At 38.2% G+C, this 15,848-nt stretch overlaps 1 protein-coding gene across 1 annotated transcript in view; it reads right to left on the bottom strand.

Annotated features, from left to right (window-relative positions):
- LOC149413150 (dynein axonemal heavy chain 1-like) overlaps nucleotides 1-15,848 on the bottom strand; it is a 137,506-nt gene that overhangs the window by 10,883 nt on the left and 110,775 nt on the right. Inside the window, exons 55-70 of the mRNA XM_089645421.1 lie at nucleotides 15,432-15,616; nucleotides 13,388-13,665; nucleotides 12,317-12,420; nucleotides 11,564-11,708; nucleotides 11,146-11,275; nucleotides 9,870-10,013; nucleotides 9,376-9,542; nucleotides 9,012-9,237; nucleotides 6,632-6,827; nucleotides 5,149-5,342; nucleotides 4,076-4,230; nucleotides 3,729-3,961; nucleotides 3,363-3,496; nucleotides 3,045-3,186; nucleotides 2,063-2,187; nucleotides 1,181-1,345 (exon numbers count right to left, since the gene is read on the bottom strand). Of these exons, the coding sequence (XP_089501547.1) occupies nucleotides 1,181-1,345; nucleotides 2,063-2,187; nucleotides 3,045-3,186; nucleotides 3,363-3,496; nucleotides 3,729-3,961; nucleotides 4,076-4,230; nucleotides 5,149-5,342; nucleotides 6,632-6,827; nucleotides 9,012-9,237; nucleotides 9,376-9,542; nucleotides 9,870-10,013; nucleotides 11,146-11,275; nucleotides 11,564-11,708; nucleotides 12,317-12,420; nucleotides 13,388-13,665; nucleotides 15,432-15,616 (2,723 nt within the window). The remainder of the gene's footprint in view (nucleotides 1-1,180; nucleotides 1,346-2,062; nucleotides 2,188-3,044; nucleotides 3,187-3,362; nucleotides 3,497-3,728; nucleotides 3,962-4,075; nucleotides 4,231-5,148; nucleotides 5,343-6,631; nucleotides 6,828-9,011; nucleotides 9,238-9,375; nucleotides 9,543-9,869; nucleotides 10,014-11,145; nucleotides 11,276-11,563; nucleotides 11,709-12,316; nucleotides 12,421-13,387; nucleotides 13,666-15,431; nucleotides 15,617-15,848) is intronic.

The raw sequence follows: 15,848 nt of genomic DNA, 5'->3' as shown, positions 1-15,848 counted from the left end.
GTGCTTTAATCAATGCTAGGATCAGTCAACAAAAAATTACAGCTATAGTAAAGCATTCTAGTTTTGACGTTTCGAGAATTCAACAATGATTTGTGGCGATGCGGGTCTCGTGAATTCAGTAGCGACGTGTACAGATTCATGACAAGTTGCTTTCGACGTGAGTACACAACATGAGTATCATGTACTTGCATATCCCAGTGGAAGAAGGGATTTAAAGTGTCACCACTTAATAATCGCTCGAATTAACTGATTTATTGACCCGTATCAGTATTTAATCAAATTTTTATTAGTCCTTGGGTGATAGGGTAAAATTAGGCATAAATTTCCTTGTCAGAAAGTGTGGAATTACACCTGTAACCAAAATACATTTGCAATAACATAACAATGGATCATCAGGATAGTGAGTCTTCTTCTTATCAATATGGGACTTTGGAATCGTGGATGGGTGATTCTTTATCATCTTCTCATTTCAAACATTGGTGATTTCCATTCCAGTTAAAGGTAGAAACACACGGGGACGACTTACAATATGTAAGTAATGCATTAAGATATCTGGACTAATGACAATCCAAACATTTTCGATGGAAATAGATGCTTTAGAAAACACCCTTGTCACACGCAATGCAAACCCACGCTTCCATCGCTGCGCATATCTGGGCTGCCCAGATCTGGGCATGGGACGTGTAAAGATGGAGGGATGGGTGGCGCCACGCCTCCAACGAGTTGATTTCACGTCTATTATCTATTTTATTTTTATTTATGCATCTACTGTTTTGATTGGTATATCTATGGTTGTTTGTTTTGACAGTAAACTAAGTAAATTGTCCTCAAATTGACACGACAAAGCTACAAATTGCTTCTGCTGACAAGTAAAACACATAAACATAACCTACAAAATAAATGTCCAATCAACTGACACGCCCGCGCGCTGCATACTTAAGAACTAGAGATCACTTGTCACGTGGTCACACGCGTTGCGTGCTTAGAACCAGTGTGCCCGTTGAACAGGGAACGTAGTAATGCATACATCTACTCAGTGTGTTTCTACCTTAATAGTTCTATGTCCCACAGTGACTTATATCCATTTCAAGTAGTTGCCTGGCTTGTTTGGGGTGATCGTTTTTGGCCTTTAGATGGAGGCTATGAGAGGTTGTCTGTTTGCTAGGTAAGGTTGGGTTACCTTCAGAGGTATTTCCTCGTACTCCCAGATGAACATCTGCAGCTGCTGTATGCAGATGCGCAGGTCCCCGTCTGTGAATTCGTACGGGACGTTGAAGCCGAGGCGCCCAAACTTGTTCCTCTCCAAGATCACGGAGTGGAAGAGACACAGGCTGTAGGTTAGCCACTGAGGATCACAATAACTAAATAAATATTATGATTGGAAAAAATATTACATCACGGTTACGAGGCACCTTATGACGTGCAGAGTAAATCTATATAAATAACAAATATAAATGTTTGTTTGTTTAAAATCTTAAATCTCCAAAATTTCTTCACCGATTGCTTTGAAATTTTAAAACAATGTTACATTTGAATACGTGTGTGTTTTTATATACCTATATTATATAAATGTCACCTGTGACAGGTAAAAACATGCTTTTCTTGAAAAACACAGCAATCTGTTGGACGTAAAAGCAACACGCCCTATTGTTTCTCGATCTGCACAGACAGACTGAGCGACAGAAACGGTATAGTACCAGTACGTGGTGGGGTACAGCTAGTAAAGAAATAAATGTGGGCCTAAAAAAACAAAAAACTACAAAAAATAAAAATAATAATTTAATTATTTTTTATTGTAAATTAAAACTAAAAAAGCGCAACAGTAATAATCTTCATAATAAATAAATACCACCCATAATAATAACAATAATATTTGGAAGACTTATGCCCTGCCGTTTTAGTAAATTTTTTTTGAGCACCGTTCATTAGAATACCAGTAGAAGAAAACCAGCAGTTTTATCTGACTTAAAAGTTCTAATGATGCAATCCTTCCGATGTTGGAATACTACAGGGCTAATCCCTAATTTTACAAACTTAAATATATGAAAAAAATAATACCAACCTTGAATTTGAGGGTTTTGGGGTCTTCCCCAATAAAGCTTGCGGCAACATCAGCCACCTGACTTGCATACGCCTTTTGGATGTTGGCCTTAATGCCCCGAGGCGGCTCCATTGTCATTTTAGTTCCTAACAACCAATCAAACAACAAGATATACATTTAAATTATATATCTACATAATACATCGCCCATAATACGAAATTTTTTAGGAGAGACAAAACATATTTTTTTTTGCCGAATTCTTAATATTACACATGATTTTTTACACCATTAACGAAACATTTGTAAGCAATGTACATAATGTATGACAGGTCAGTGGCTGAGTTGACATCGCATTTGGATCCCACCCAGGCGTAGTGTGTTCAATTCCTCGGCTGGCTAAGTCCTCCATCACAACCCAAGAAACGTTTTCCGCTTACTGTGGTAGTAGTAGGAATTTTTCAAATATTGTCAGGTTACTCTTAACCCAAATGTTTGTCTTTCTTTAAAAAAAAAAATAAAAAGTGTAAAAGCATCCAGTTTTTTCCCTATCCTAAAAAATTTCCTAATACATATGAGATACACCTATTAGTGTTGTGGACAACGAAAGAAAGATGATTTTTGATTTTCACAGCTAAAAGTATTATCGTGTTTTTTTTTTGGATTAACATGCCATGTTGTGCTTCCTACTTCTTTAGTCAATGTATCCAGGGTAGACTCAATAATGTACTGACAAGAAAATGTGGACGGAATAAAAAAATCATAAATAAAAAATAAAACATTACATCAAGGGCAAAATCTATTGCTTTGAGTATAAAATAAATAAGTCATTCTCATGATGCAACTGATGCACAGACGGGAGAAATACTGGCAAAATAAAAATAGAATTCCCACCTGACGAATGTTTCAAAGATTGCAATCCGTCCGTTAAGTTAGAGAAAATCATCAAAGGGTTTTTTTCATCATAATATTACATATAAATTAGAGAAAGTGTTCTATATCTAACCATTCTGCAGCAGGGCTGAGGGAAACGCAGGTGACGGCATGGAAGTCAGCCAAATTCTAAAGTCCTTGTGGACATTTTCCACCACTATTTGCTCCACCATCAGCTCCAGGTTTGGCATCCAGCTCGGCGACAGGTGACAGTTCTGAACAAATAAAAACCAACATGTTATAATATCTATCACTAATATTCAATCAAGAACAAAAAACCGTTCCAAGCCACCAACGAATGCTAGCGAACTACTGATAAATCACATCCTTTCTGCCCATTGCAAGAAACGTGGGTCTAATGACTATTTAGTTATTTAATGAGGTATGTTACCTGGAAGAACACCCAATTGCCATCGTTGAGCGCCGTCTTGAACATGGCCTCAGCCCTCACGCCCTGCCCCTGGCCCAACGAGATGGCCTGCAGGCGCTTTGTCATCTTCATGCGCTCCGCAAACTTAAACAGCTCTGTAAATAAGGCATAACTTACTCGTACATTTAGGATAATGTCTTATATTAGTATAATAATAATATTTTTTGTTATTCTACGCTTTACACTTGTTACACACGTTGTGCCATACGTATTAAAATAAAAAAATAAGTACATATCAAGTAACTACACGAAGTTCCCTCTCAGGGAAGTTGTGTGGAGAAACTTTAAACCAAGGGAAGGGATGATAGTAATGTAATAAAGTAATACCTTCGGCCGGGTCAGTCCCCGTGCTCAGCACAAATATGAGGGGAGTGTTGACGCCAGCCTCGGCGTACATCGCCGACAGGTCTGAGGCCAACGGCTCCACGAACCTCTGGCCCAGCACCACCACGATGAAGTCTTGCATGCCGTTGGACAGCTTGTCCAGCCGGAGCACCTTCAGCACCAGCAGCTTTTGGAAGGGACTGAGGTTCTTGGCGTAGAGGGCGGGCAGGGGGACCCTGAGAAATTAAAAAAATAAACTTTTACCTACTTAGGAAGACATAGCTGGGGGGTAGCCAGGTGAAGTATGTCGTGCCACATCTTAAATAATATGTACAATAAGGAGAAATAACCTATGTGGATCATTGGAATCGTAGATCTTTTGATATTCTGTGAGGTGCATATGGAAGGATTCTACCAAGGACACATAGTTAGGGAGGGTGGCCAGGGATAGGATGTCTTGCCACATCTTAAAAGAAATCCAGTCAGGATCGGGGTTAGGAAGCTCCTGGAATAAATGGAAAGGAAAGTAAGGTTAAATTTAAGATTAAATTAAAATTAAATTGTAAGATCAAATAACACATCTGCCCTGATGATGGACACTGCAATGCTGTCCGAAAAGTTGGCTAAAGAAGGAGTTAGCGCAACACGGCATAACACCCCAAAAACAAATAACAAAAATATGGTTAAATTGTTTAATTTTTACAGCACAAAAAATATTAATTTGCTGGGTTCAGAGAACTATGGCATCCTCATTTTGAAAGTAAGAAAAAATGGAATGGATCGCTAAACTATGTAAAAATTATAATGCTATTTCAGTGCCCAGTATTTTCTAAATTCACTGATGAAGTTTGCTGAAGAAGACTGAAGTAGACGAAAAAAATAAATAGATTTTACATTTACACTCCGTACACATTTTCAAACATATATCTTTGGAGATACTGCGCAGGGGGTCTTTGAGAGGAGATGAAAGAGTGAACCTGGGTCTTAAAGAGGACAGCGTTTTGGAGGGAGGAAACACAAATGTCAGCATGTCATATTACAGCCTAGTTGTTGGAGCACAAGTACGGGTTTTAACCACTCGGGTTTTAATCAATGGCAAGTTTGTAAAAATGTTTTGAGCGATCGCTTGTCATAAAGCACCAAAGTTATAGAACCTAAAAATATGTGATAAATGGCGTAATCTAGGTAGATTCATTGGCTTTAAACCGCAGTAAGCAGTGCATATGCTTCTGTATTAATATTTTGAGGAATGGTATTAATTAAGTAATATGGTAAATGTAAATAAATATTTCCCTCGAGTGGATGTCTTATAAAACCCATTCTCATTTTGAAAATGTTAAGTTTAAAGTATCCCTTGAATGTGCCCCAATGCTGAATGGAAGAAGGGGGTAAACAAGTACAGTATTTGAAATATTTAACTGACACTCCTGGCCTGTGCCCCGTTGAGGAAGAAGAAGTACTCCATGGGGTCGATCTGCCCCTCCTGCAGCAGAATGCGGATGCACAGCAGGAAGGCAAAGTGCATCTTGTGGCGCTGGAAGAGGCCGCGGCACGCCTCCGCATACAGCGAGAAGGTTAGGTAGTTGATGATGGTCTCCAGGCGAATGGATATCTTATCTGAAACAATTAATTAAATGTGTTATATAAACCATGGATAAAAGTAGAACGCTGTTATTTTAGAAAGGACATTTGGCACAGTCCGGAACCGGTGTCCACAGTTACAAATCCACAGAAAGAAACATTAAATTTTTTTTTAGATATTTACACATCAGGGAGTGTGGCTACAATCCATGGCTAACTTCCTGCTGAGCGTGCTCGAATCTCACATCCTATGGTGCAAATGGTATAATGTACTGCCAGCTACTTCTTGCTGATGGATTCGTTCGAGAACTTGGCTCGAGTTACAGTGCCCTTGGGGTCATTTTTACCAAAAACGGCGCTGTGCAAATTATCAAATATTATTTATATCATTTGTTTTAGTGTTTATAGAAAGGTACAATGAAATATAGACTCCGTTAAATGGTATAATATTCAAAGTACAATCGATATGATGGAATAGTGAAATTTCACAATTATGTTAAAAAATGAAGAGAGCCTCGTACACGCAAACAGGCCTTTTATAACTTACGTTCAGATTGTATATTCATCAGAGACGTACTTCACTATTATACAGGGTGGGGAAAAAGTAATCACCCAATTGGAAAACGCTATAACTTTTGCAAATGCCACCAAAGGTCAATTCGGTTTTGACATTTGTGAAGTAAACAAACACAGAATACAAATCGACAAGACATGTGGAGCAAAAGTAATCACCCTATTGGAAAACGCTATAACTTTTGCAAATGGTACCAAATTTTCATTCGGTTTTGACATTTGTGAAGTAAATAAACGCAGAATACAAATCGACAAGACATGAATCGGTTTACTCTGCATGAATGCGGAATAACAAGCAGTACCAAAGTTTATCATAAAACAAAAAAAATTACAGCAATAGAACATCGGGTGATTACTTTTGCCCCACCCTGTACCATAGTCTCCGACCTACAATCATTACACCATCATTATCATTAACTCTTGTCATTTCGTAGGGCATAAAGAATTCTACGAACAGATAATATTTTGTTCATACGATTTGAAGGAAACATGCAGAAAGGGATCGGAAAATTGGTGCGCATTAAAGGAAGGACCGACGTTTCCTTCCGCCAAGACGGATGAAATGAGATTGTCAGTAGCTCCATAAGCCTCTATGTTACTGAAGACCTTCCAAGACCAGTGTTAGTATAGATTGTGTTATCTTCCTGCCCGTAGAACTGACTAGGCAATGATTCTGTCAGTAGGGAAGGGGGTAATATTATTGATAAATAGAATTAACTCCCTGACACTGTACGGGGGATAAGGTCACTCACTGTTGGGCTCCGTGTTGGTCATGCTCTTGATGAAGATCCTGATGAACCAGGCCAGGGAGTGCTGGTACATGGGGTCGATGGTGGACAGGTCCGCCACGCAGAAGAACAGCACCCGGCCCCTCTCGGCCACCGGGATGTACACCTGCCGGGCCACGTCTATGTCCTTCTCAGTTTCCTCGGACTCTTTCACTTTTATCTAAAAACAAACAGAAACAAGAACCAATTATATTTACATAAATGGAGTTAATTGTAATGAGAATTGTAACGATTTTATAAGAGATATATTATGATTAGTTATACCCAAGAGCAACACTAATAAAATGTAAATCAAATATGGATTGCGTGTATTCTGAAATAAAACATATTCAATCAACTGTAAATTAAAGAAGGATGAGTTTAACAAATAATCGTTTATTCAGAATGGAAGCTAGTACAATATAAGGTTAATTAAATAAATGAAGTAGCAAAGGAGACTCTATTTTTTTTAAACTAAAGGATTCTCAGGGCCGTGTGCAGGACTCGAAGAGCATCTGCATGTTGAATTTTATAAATGAAAGTCATCATAAAAGTTAACAGGTTAATTATATAAAGGGCGCCATTTATTTCTTCTAGAAATAAAAAGATTTAAAAGGATAAAGATAAGCCGAAAAACTATCTAAAGTTAAATGATGATTTACGTGAAAGTTTCTTCCAACCCGCCATGTTGTGGTACTGGTTGCCGATGGTTCCGCAAGTCACAAGTAGTCTGCTCCGCTCCCAAAATCTGACTGGCTGGAGAAATTAATGATTCTCCTCTTCTCTGCGCAATCTACTGCGCAGCTCACGGGTAGCAATAAAGATGTCTCTCATCGATCGATATCTTGAAGAATCGATCTCAGTCCGGGGTTTGTAGTTTTCTCCGTTACAGAATGTGTCAATATTCATCTTCATATAATATATTGAAAGTTGTCTATTACGAGCCAATTATCTGAACAATCTTCACTCCGCAGGTTGAATATATATTGTTGCCCGGAATATGTCAGCAGAAATGCACTTGTACCAGACACATGGATTAATTTTCGGGAAATCGACAGTTTACATTTATTTCAGTTTGTACAAAGTAGGTATTATATAGCCAAAATACAACTAATTATGGATTTCCTCCTTGTGACTTTACCTCTTCTGAGATAGCATAATAAGGAATAAGTAAATTAAATTTGTAAGAAATTATTATAAAGTGAAAAATTTACAAAACAAAACATTTATCAATACATTTATAGCCATGGAGAGAGATTGTAGATATAAATTAAATCATAATAGAAATATAAACAATAGAGACATAAAATTATTCACAAACCATCAGAGAAATATTCTTTTATGGACCTCTTGTATTTGGTAAGTTTGCAACTGAAAATATCCACCTTGGAAAATATGCTACCTAATTATTGCATAGTCTGTTTAGGCAAGAATTCTGCTTAGAGTTCGTTTTGCATTGATCCACCCTGAACATGACAGAAGATTATGAAGCCATGAAGTGTAACGACTTCTTCTCCTATGTCTTCCATCAATCTTCCCCTGAATTATCAATTGGGCCTACACATAAACCATTTTATTCCATTTGCAGGTCCGGTTCAGGGGGCCAATTTGAGAGTGCGAGTGAGATCTCTTTGGGATCTGGTTTGGTTTAGGGATTGTTTAGGGAAAGTTAAGGTAGCAAGCATAACTATTATCGGTTAAGATGGCATGTTACATATTGGTTAATTTAGGTGTTACCTTTTCAGTTTATTTGTTAGACGAAGTTCGGGGGGTTTCATAAAAAATTAAGATGTAACATTGCTATCAAATGGTCAATCATTGCCATTTTCTTTTTTGAAAGGTTCTCGTTAAACGCAGAATCTAGGTCCGTTGCACCTTTTTATTTAATAAGCCAGAAAGCATAACAATTCGACCGCTTTTGGTAAGTAAGGTTCAGGTTAGATATTGATCTTGATGGTCTCCAGTGTTTCGATGAGCTCCACTGTCATCAAATAGTCAATCAGCGCCATTTTATTTTTTTGACATTTGAAATGTCCTCGTTACCCCCGATTCTAAGGATGGGTTGTTTTGGAGAATTTGAACAATTCATCAAATTTCAACGTTCATTTACGGGTTCTGTGAAAGTCCTATTCAAGTTCTGTTACTATATCATTGCAGGCTAGTTGATTAACAAAACTGAAATAAAAACAGAACTTGAAAAAAATCTTCCACAGAACCCGTAAATGAACGTTGAAATTTGATGAATTGTTCAAATCCTCCGAAACAACCCGTACTAAGTCTGTTTAAGCTTTTTATCTAATTGTGATCAGCTGACAAGCATAACTACACGACAGCGTTTCTAAGTTAGGCTCAGTTTAAAACTCACTGAGATCTCGGCGCTCTTGATCTTGATGGCCTCCAGCGTCTCTATGAGCTCCACGTCGTCCACAGGCGAGCCCACGCTCTCGCATAGGCCCACGAGGATGCGGCTCTGCATGGAGGCTGCCTGCGCCGCCATCTGTGCGCTGTTCGCCACCAGCATAACGCGCTGTTCTTCCAGCTCTGCACGCTCTTCCGCGACGGCTATGGAGAGGAGCTGCTCTTGAAGACCTCTGGTTTGGGCAAACAATAAAATAAAACAAATGATTTATTTTTATTTTTCTAGTAGATTAACTTGTTGATTGAGTAAAATCTTAAATTTTAATATTTAATCATTGAAGACAATATTAACATAAGTAATGCTGACTAACGTCTGAACCAGTGCGAAGTTGACAATCTGCAGTTTGACAGAAACTTCTGGGCTATAGTGCGGGTTGGCCAGCTTTGTGGTGATGAACAACTTGAAGTCTTCCGCGTACGGAATCACCGAGTCTCCCACCTTCATCACCAGCTGCCCTGCTTGGGAGTAGGTTTGTTTCTGAAATAAACCATCAAATCTTTTTAAAAATGATTTGTTCGGCACAAAATTGACCTCTTCTTTAGTCGTTTCCTCATTACCGAAGATCATGACCGCAGACTTTTATCGAACTCATGTCTATCCGATCTGGGATTTGGAGGCCTGTGGCAGTGTCAATCAGTCTCCAGGTTCCAGTTTCCAGGTTGGCATGTAGGCAGACAGTTGACAGCCTAGTTTTGGATGCCTATCTCTTCCAGAATGGATAGATTGGTGTGCCTGACTGTCCTCGTTTACCCTACATTCTTCTTCAGCACTAATGATATTACACATTTAATGGATGAAGTGTACCTTTAAGATAGGATCGAGAGAATTATCCAGAGTCTCTCCAATATTTTCCAAGAGAATTGGTTTTCCGAATCGAATCGCCGTCTCGAAAACGCGCAGCAGATCTCTATCATTCTGCTTACAAATTAGGAGACCGTCTTGTTTGCACTGGAAATAAAGATTAAAGAGTCTATAGCAGTCTACAGATTAGAATGTTCGATTTGAAGGAAACATGTGGAAAGGGATCGAGAAATGCGTGGCTAAACGTATTTACGTACGTAATATAAACGTACTAAAAATGTATTTCATTCGCTTGGAAAGGAAACAATACATCCTAATATTATTCTAGCTTGTCGCTTCGTCACCTGCCAATAAATTTAATTTATCTGTGAAAAAGTGCAGCGCAGTAGTGGAAACATCATCAACCTTGCAACGGATTTCTTGTGCTTGTTTATGTCATTTTACATTCATTACGATTCATTGTGAAGGATACTAAGGACGGATTGTTTCACAGAATTTTAACAATTCATCAAATTTCAAAGTTGATTTACAAGTTCTGTGGAGGTTCTATTCAAGTTCTATTATTATATCATTATTGGCCAGTCGCTTCACAAAACTGAAATAATAACAGAGCTTGAATAGAACCTTCACAGAACTTGAAAATCAACATAGAAATTTGATGAATTGTTTAAATTTGTGAAACAACCCTTTCTAACAAAATATAATCTTCAAAATATCTTGGAATTTTTATATTCAACTTTTTAAAATATAAAATGAAGGAAAAAAAATCATTTCTCTGAATATAAGTAGCTATTCTAGAGAAACTACTTATCCAATAAATATAAAATTTTGAAAAACACATTATATGATTAAACAGTTAAATTGACAGAACATCATTTTGCCAAATAGTGAGTAATAAATTACTGTCAGCTGTCTGGCAAACGACGCCTGCAAAACGTCATTTTGCAGCCGCGAGGGTGTATTTGGGGGGCTCTCGGCAACCCACCGGTTAAGGAAGAGACTGAAAATAACTGTTTCCTTTGGCACAGATGTAATCCTTAGTACGGATGAAATCAGAGTCTGCTTATGGATGCAACATTGACAAAATTTACAGTTAAACCTGAGTGAAGTGGTTAAAAGACCCCGAGATACAGAAATCATTCAGAATCACCCAGAAGCAATTGATTCATGAGAAATAGTTTGGGATACAGTTGAATTCTCCCTCATTATCATTTTTCTATACTATTTCATTGTCTGTATCTACCAGGTGTTGGTAAGGGAGTCAGGGTCTGCGTATTACCATGGCTTTGATCCAGTTGTTAGCCTGCCCCTGCGGGTCGATGAAGAGCGGCCACCGCCGGGAGTTCATCACGAGGATGGCGCTCTCAGTGGACATGGTGTCCTGAGGAAGGCTGTTCAGCTGCCAAGATCTGAAAAATTATGTTGACATCATTTTCCAAACATACTTTTGCAATGTCGGTTGAAATGAACAAGACCATGTTTGCGCCGATTAGCAAAATCTATTTTTTTAATAGCCATCTAAAACGAGATTTAGAGAGCTGTGACGGCTCTGCTTGGCAGGACATGTAGCAAGGACGCAAGATAGTTGACTATTATATTAAACCCGGAAGAAGAGAAGAAGGAAAAGGTTGGGAAGAATCTGGCTTAGATGTAGGTATCACATATGACCTAAAGTCATTTTTAGAATATCCAAGCACCTTATGACAACGGGCTCTCCAAGAGTGCTGATGGGACCGCAGCCGGGCGTATGAGGAACTTTACACTCCTTTATCTTCTCACTCCACTTTTGAAGCAGATTCCGCCGGAAGTTGTCAGTGAAAGGGGTGATATATGCCACAGCACCTAGTCAGAAAAGCTCATCAAATTATATATTCAGAGACAAAACAGAGAAAGACAGGGTTTTTAATCTTCTGATTTCTTTTAACCCCCAGAGCAATTTTGGGAGATATATCTCCCAGACGTCAAACATTAGTAGAATCTTTTTGGGTGATATTTCTCCCAGCCTGACGCGGACTCATAAAAGTCATGCTGTATCATTTTGTATTATAGTGACATATACAACTTAAACAGTAATAGAAAGAGAGAACACCGCGCTTATTATTTCCATTTAAAAGGTTACCATAGATTCTCCTAAAAAAGTTGAAATTATTCTATGAAACAAAATTTAGCATTTGGAAAATGTTTTCTCCCCACCTATGCCAGAAAATCTAAGTGCGGCCGGCGGGTGTTACTACAAAAATCCAAATGGCCCCTGATTGCAAAAAGGTTCCCTACCCTTGATCTAGGGGTTAACACTGTCAATCTTTAGGGCCTACAGAATTTTACAATGGTTCCGTAGTTAATTTAATATGAGTATTAAGTCATTTATATGAGTTTGTGGTCCATTTCCATTCTGTTGATTCCATTAGACTTTTTAAAATCATAATTATTGGTGTTAAAGAGAGGCTCACATGCGCTGATAAGGATGTCACCCGTCACATTCAGTAGGTCGTTCTCCAGTTTGGCGATGGTGCTGATCCAACGGATTTTTTCACTGCCGAGACCGCTGATTAACCTATGAAATATATATATAAAAGCATTATATTATGTAATATCCATACAGATAATTTTAACTACATATTTGAATATTACCGCCACAGACGTTTGGTTCGCTAATCCGCTGCCAAAGGTGCTGTTCTCACTTCTGTCGTCAAAGTCGGTAACTACTCCTGCTGTTCCTGCTAAGTCGGCAAGGAAGGAATGTACTAGACCTGCTTGACACGCGTGGGCAGGCTATTCAAATGCCTGGATTCGAATGGAACTACTTAACATAACCTCGCTGGTTATTGTTGTATTTTTTAAATCATCCTTTTGATAATTATAATTAGTAAATGAAAATAATTGAAGTAAATGAATATAATTGTAAGCCGCCAAGTCAGAAGCCGAAGAAACTAACAAACTTCACTTCATAATATCTTTCAAATTTCTGAGAGGGAGCAGATTCTATTTTATTTTTAAATATACATAGATTCATTAACCACTGTAGAGTCAGAGATTGTAAAAATTACTAAAGACATTTTATAATTTTTTGGTGTAAAAATGCTTCTGCTATCTTATGCTACTTCTGAGAACCGAAGCTGTCCGAAATGCAAAATTTCTAAGTCAACCGAACTTTCAGTGTTGCTATATAAAAAATCATTGTGGAATTTTATAAAAAATGAATAAAGAAATTCGTCGATTGGACATTTTTATATAGTTATGTCGCAAGCAAAAAAAAAAGACTTGTTCATTTTATTATTAAAAAGCTATACGTTTCTAATTTCCAAAAAAACATTCTCAAAATCTTAGTAGAAAGTCATTATAAAATGCATGCAAGTGGCATACATAATAATACGTTGAATTGAATAGCAAAATGAATGCTGCAATCTTCAGTTTATATACATCATGTGAGAATGCTGTTTTTTCTACCAGTGGTGTAATAGAACATACATTTTTGATCCGCTGAATGTTAAATGAATCCGTTGATGCAAATAATAGTTTACCTCACAGCCCTGTCCATCCTTGCCAAGCACTGGTCAATCTCCTCCTCCGTCTTGGCCTTCTCGGCCTCCTTCTGCTTGAGATAGAGGTTGAGGCGGTCGAGCCCATCAATGAGGCGCTGCATCTTGTCCTGCGCGGCCTGCAGCACTCGCTCAGTCTCCTCAAGCTCGGCCTTGGCCTGCGCCAGCGCCGCCTTCTTCGGCTCTACCGACTTATTCACATGGTAGAACTTGTACATGGCGTGTACCCACTGGCAGAGAGACTGGCAGGCTTTGGACACCTATGAAAATTAATTAAGATAGTGCAAAAAAACTGACAGTCCAGAGGTATTTTAAGATAGAGTAGCCAGCCTTACTTCATTTTATTTTTATTTTTTACATTATGTCGATATATTTATTTATAAGGCAAATAACATGAAAGGAAGTACTTAATATTGTGTAATAGTTAACACACTTCGGCCAGGAAAGGCAGTTCTAACCGTTGTGTTGATTGATGCTTAATGGCGATGGGAAAGGTAGTTCAACCTATTGCGCCGGCCTCATTTCAATGTCTGAAAAAGTTTTACCTTACGATAAAACTTATATTATGTACTTAGAGCTTTATTTGAAACCTATAAAGTGAGATAAACATTACCATTTTGCAGCCAAATCGACGTTTCTCACCAATTTCGTGTGTAATTCTTAGTTTAAATCTCCCACCAATGTCACCTGGCAGTCCCAAAGATGTATTTAATGTTTTAACACGAATATTATATACCAATCTCTTTGCAATCAATCGTAATGCAAGTCTTCCTTTTATATTTATCTTCGTGCTTTTCGTTTCCATCGGTATTTCAACAAAAGGATAGTATATTATTTATTATTGTAATAATTCAATTCCTGGAATGAGGATTTTTATGACCGTGAAACCCGATTCGAATCTCTATCTCTGTTCTGCCCCACTTAACTTTTATGTGAAAGCGAGCGAGAGATGTCGGACGTATTTAAAGAAAGGGAAAATGGGCAAATACAGATAGGCGGACCGTAATAAACATATTACAAGGTTAATTGAGTTGCATTTCAAATAATATTCGATTTTCGTTTGGTACTTTTATAGCTTGGGTATGTTGAGTTACTAAATTTTTATTAAAATATTTTAATTATTTTCGAAGATATAGCGATTTAAAACAAATTAAAGAAAATCACTCGGGACCTTTACTTTCGCCTGGAGACAGCTTAGCGCCAGGGCAAAAAATACCTGGCTTAAATGTGTTAATAACAATTGAGATTATTCAAAACTGAAAAAATGTACAAGGATTTTGAGTATGCACTTAAAAATGTTTTTAGTTTGATTTTTAGGAGGTTTGTGGTGCAGAGAGAGGACTCTTGCGTTCAATGCCGACATTAGCCGAATGTACTAGATGTGGCAACGCAATATGACAGCTGTTCTTTCTTAGGGAAAGCAACCACGTTGGCTATACCAAACTTTTTGTTTTACAGTGACACACTACACACACTGGCATTTCGATATAGACATACGCCAAACAACAAAACAAAGTCGACTAAAGTGTTTGGATGGTGGTAGGTGGATGTACCAATCTTCATCAAAGTGGAGGCACTCATCTTAATAGTGAAGTATCTTAACCGCTCGACCACGGAGGTTGTCAAAGAGCAATGCATAAACTGGCCAACTATGATCCCCACCACCATATGATAGAAAAAGGATCTTGATTTCCAACTATGATCCCCACCACCATATGATAGAAAAAGGATCTTGATTTCCAACTATGATCCCCACCACCATATGATAGAAAAAGGATCTTGATTTCCAACTATGATCCCCACCACCATATGATAGAAAATGGATCTTGATTTCCAACTATGATCCCCACCACCATATGATAGAAAAAGGATCTAGATTTCCAACTATGATCCCCACCACCATATGATAGAAAAAGGATCTTGATTTCCAACTATGATCCCCACCACCATATGATAGAAAAAGGATCTTGATTTCCAACTATGATCCCCACCACCATATGATAGAAAAAGAAGAATGCTTTGGTACTTTCTTAATCTTCTCCGGCTCGTAGTTGGGGTCCAGCACGTACTTCTTGAGGTTCTTGATCATGGTTTCTGTGATGGACTCCTTGTCGAAGTTCATGAGGCTGTCGAGGAAGCCACCGGGGTCCGACAGCATCTGGGAGCCGGGCTTCCAGTAGTCCAGCTTCTTCTCACCAGGCTTATCTCCGGCTATCTGGATTTAAAAAAAATATATATGCATTAATATAATATGGTCAAGTATTAAGAATTCCAGAAGACCAAATCATCCACTTTCCAAATTTTCCACTGAAAATACTGAGAGCGATTCCACAGGGAAGTCTTCCAGTAGGCCATACCCCAGAACAAAGATGAGAAAAAACTGGGCCGGCTCCGCTGGGTATGCAATGTAGGAAGGATGGTAAATAATAACGAAATGGTAGAC

This window comes from Hesperophylax consimilis, chromosome 22 (assembly GCF_061612785.1).
Source record: "Hesperophylax consimilis isolate HC1 chromosome 22, BYU_Hcon_1.0, whole genome shotgun sequence".
NCBI classification, from domain to species: Eukaryota; Metazoa; Arthropoda; class Insecta; order Trichoptera; family Limnephilidae; genus Hesperophylax; species Hesperophylax consimilis.
This window is presented reverse-complemented; position numbering and strand designations above follow the sequence as displayed.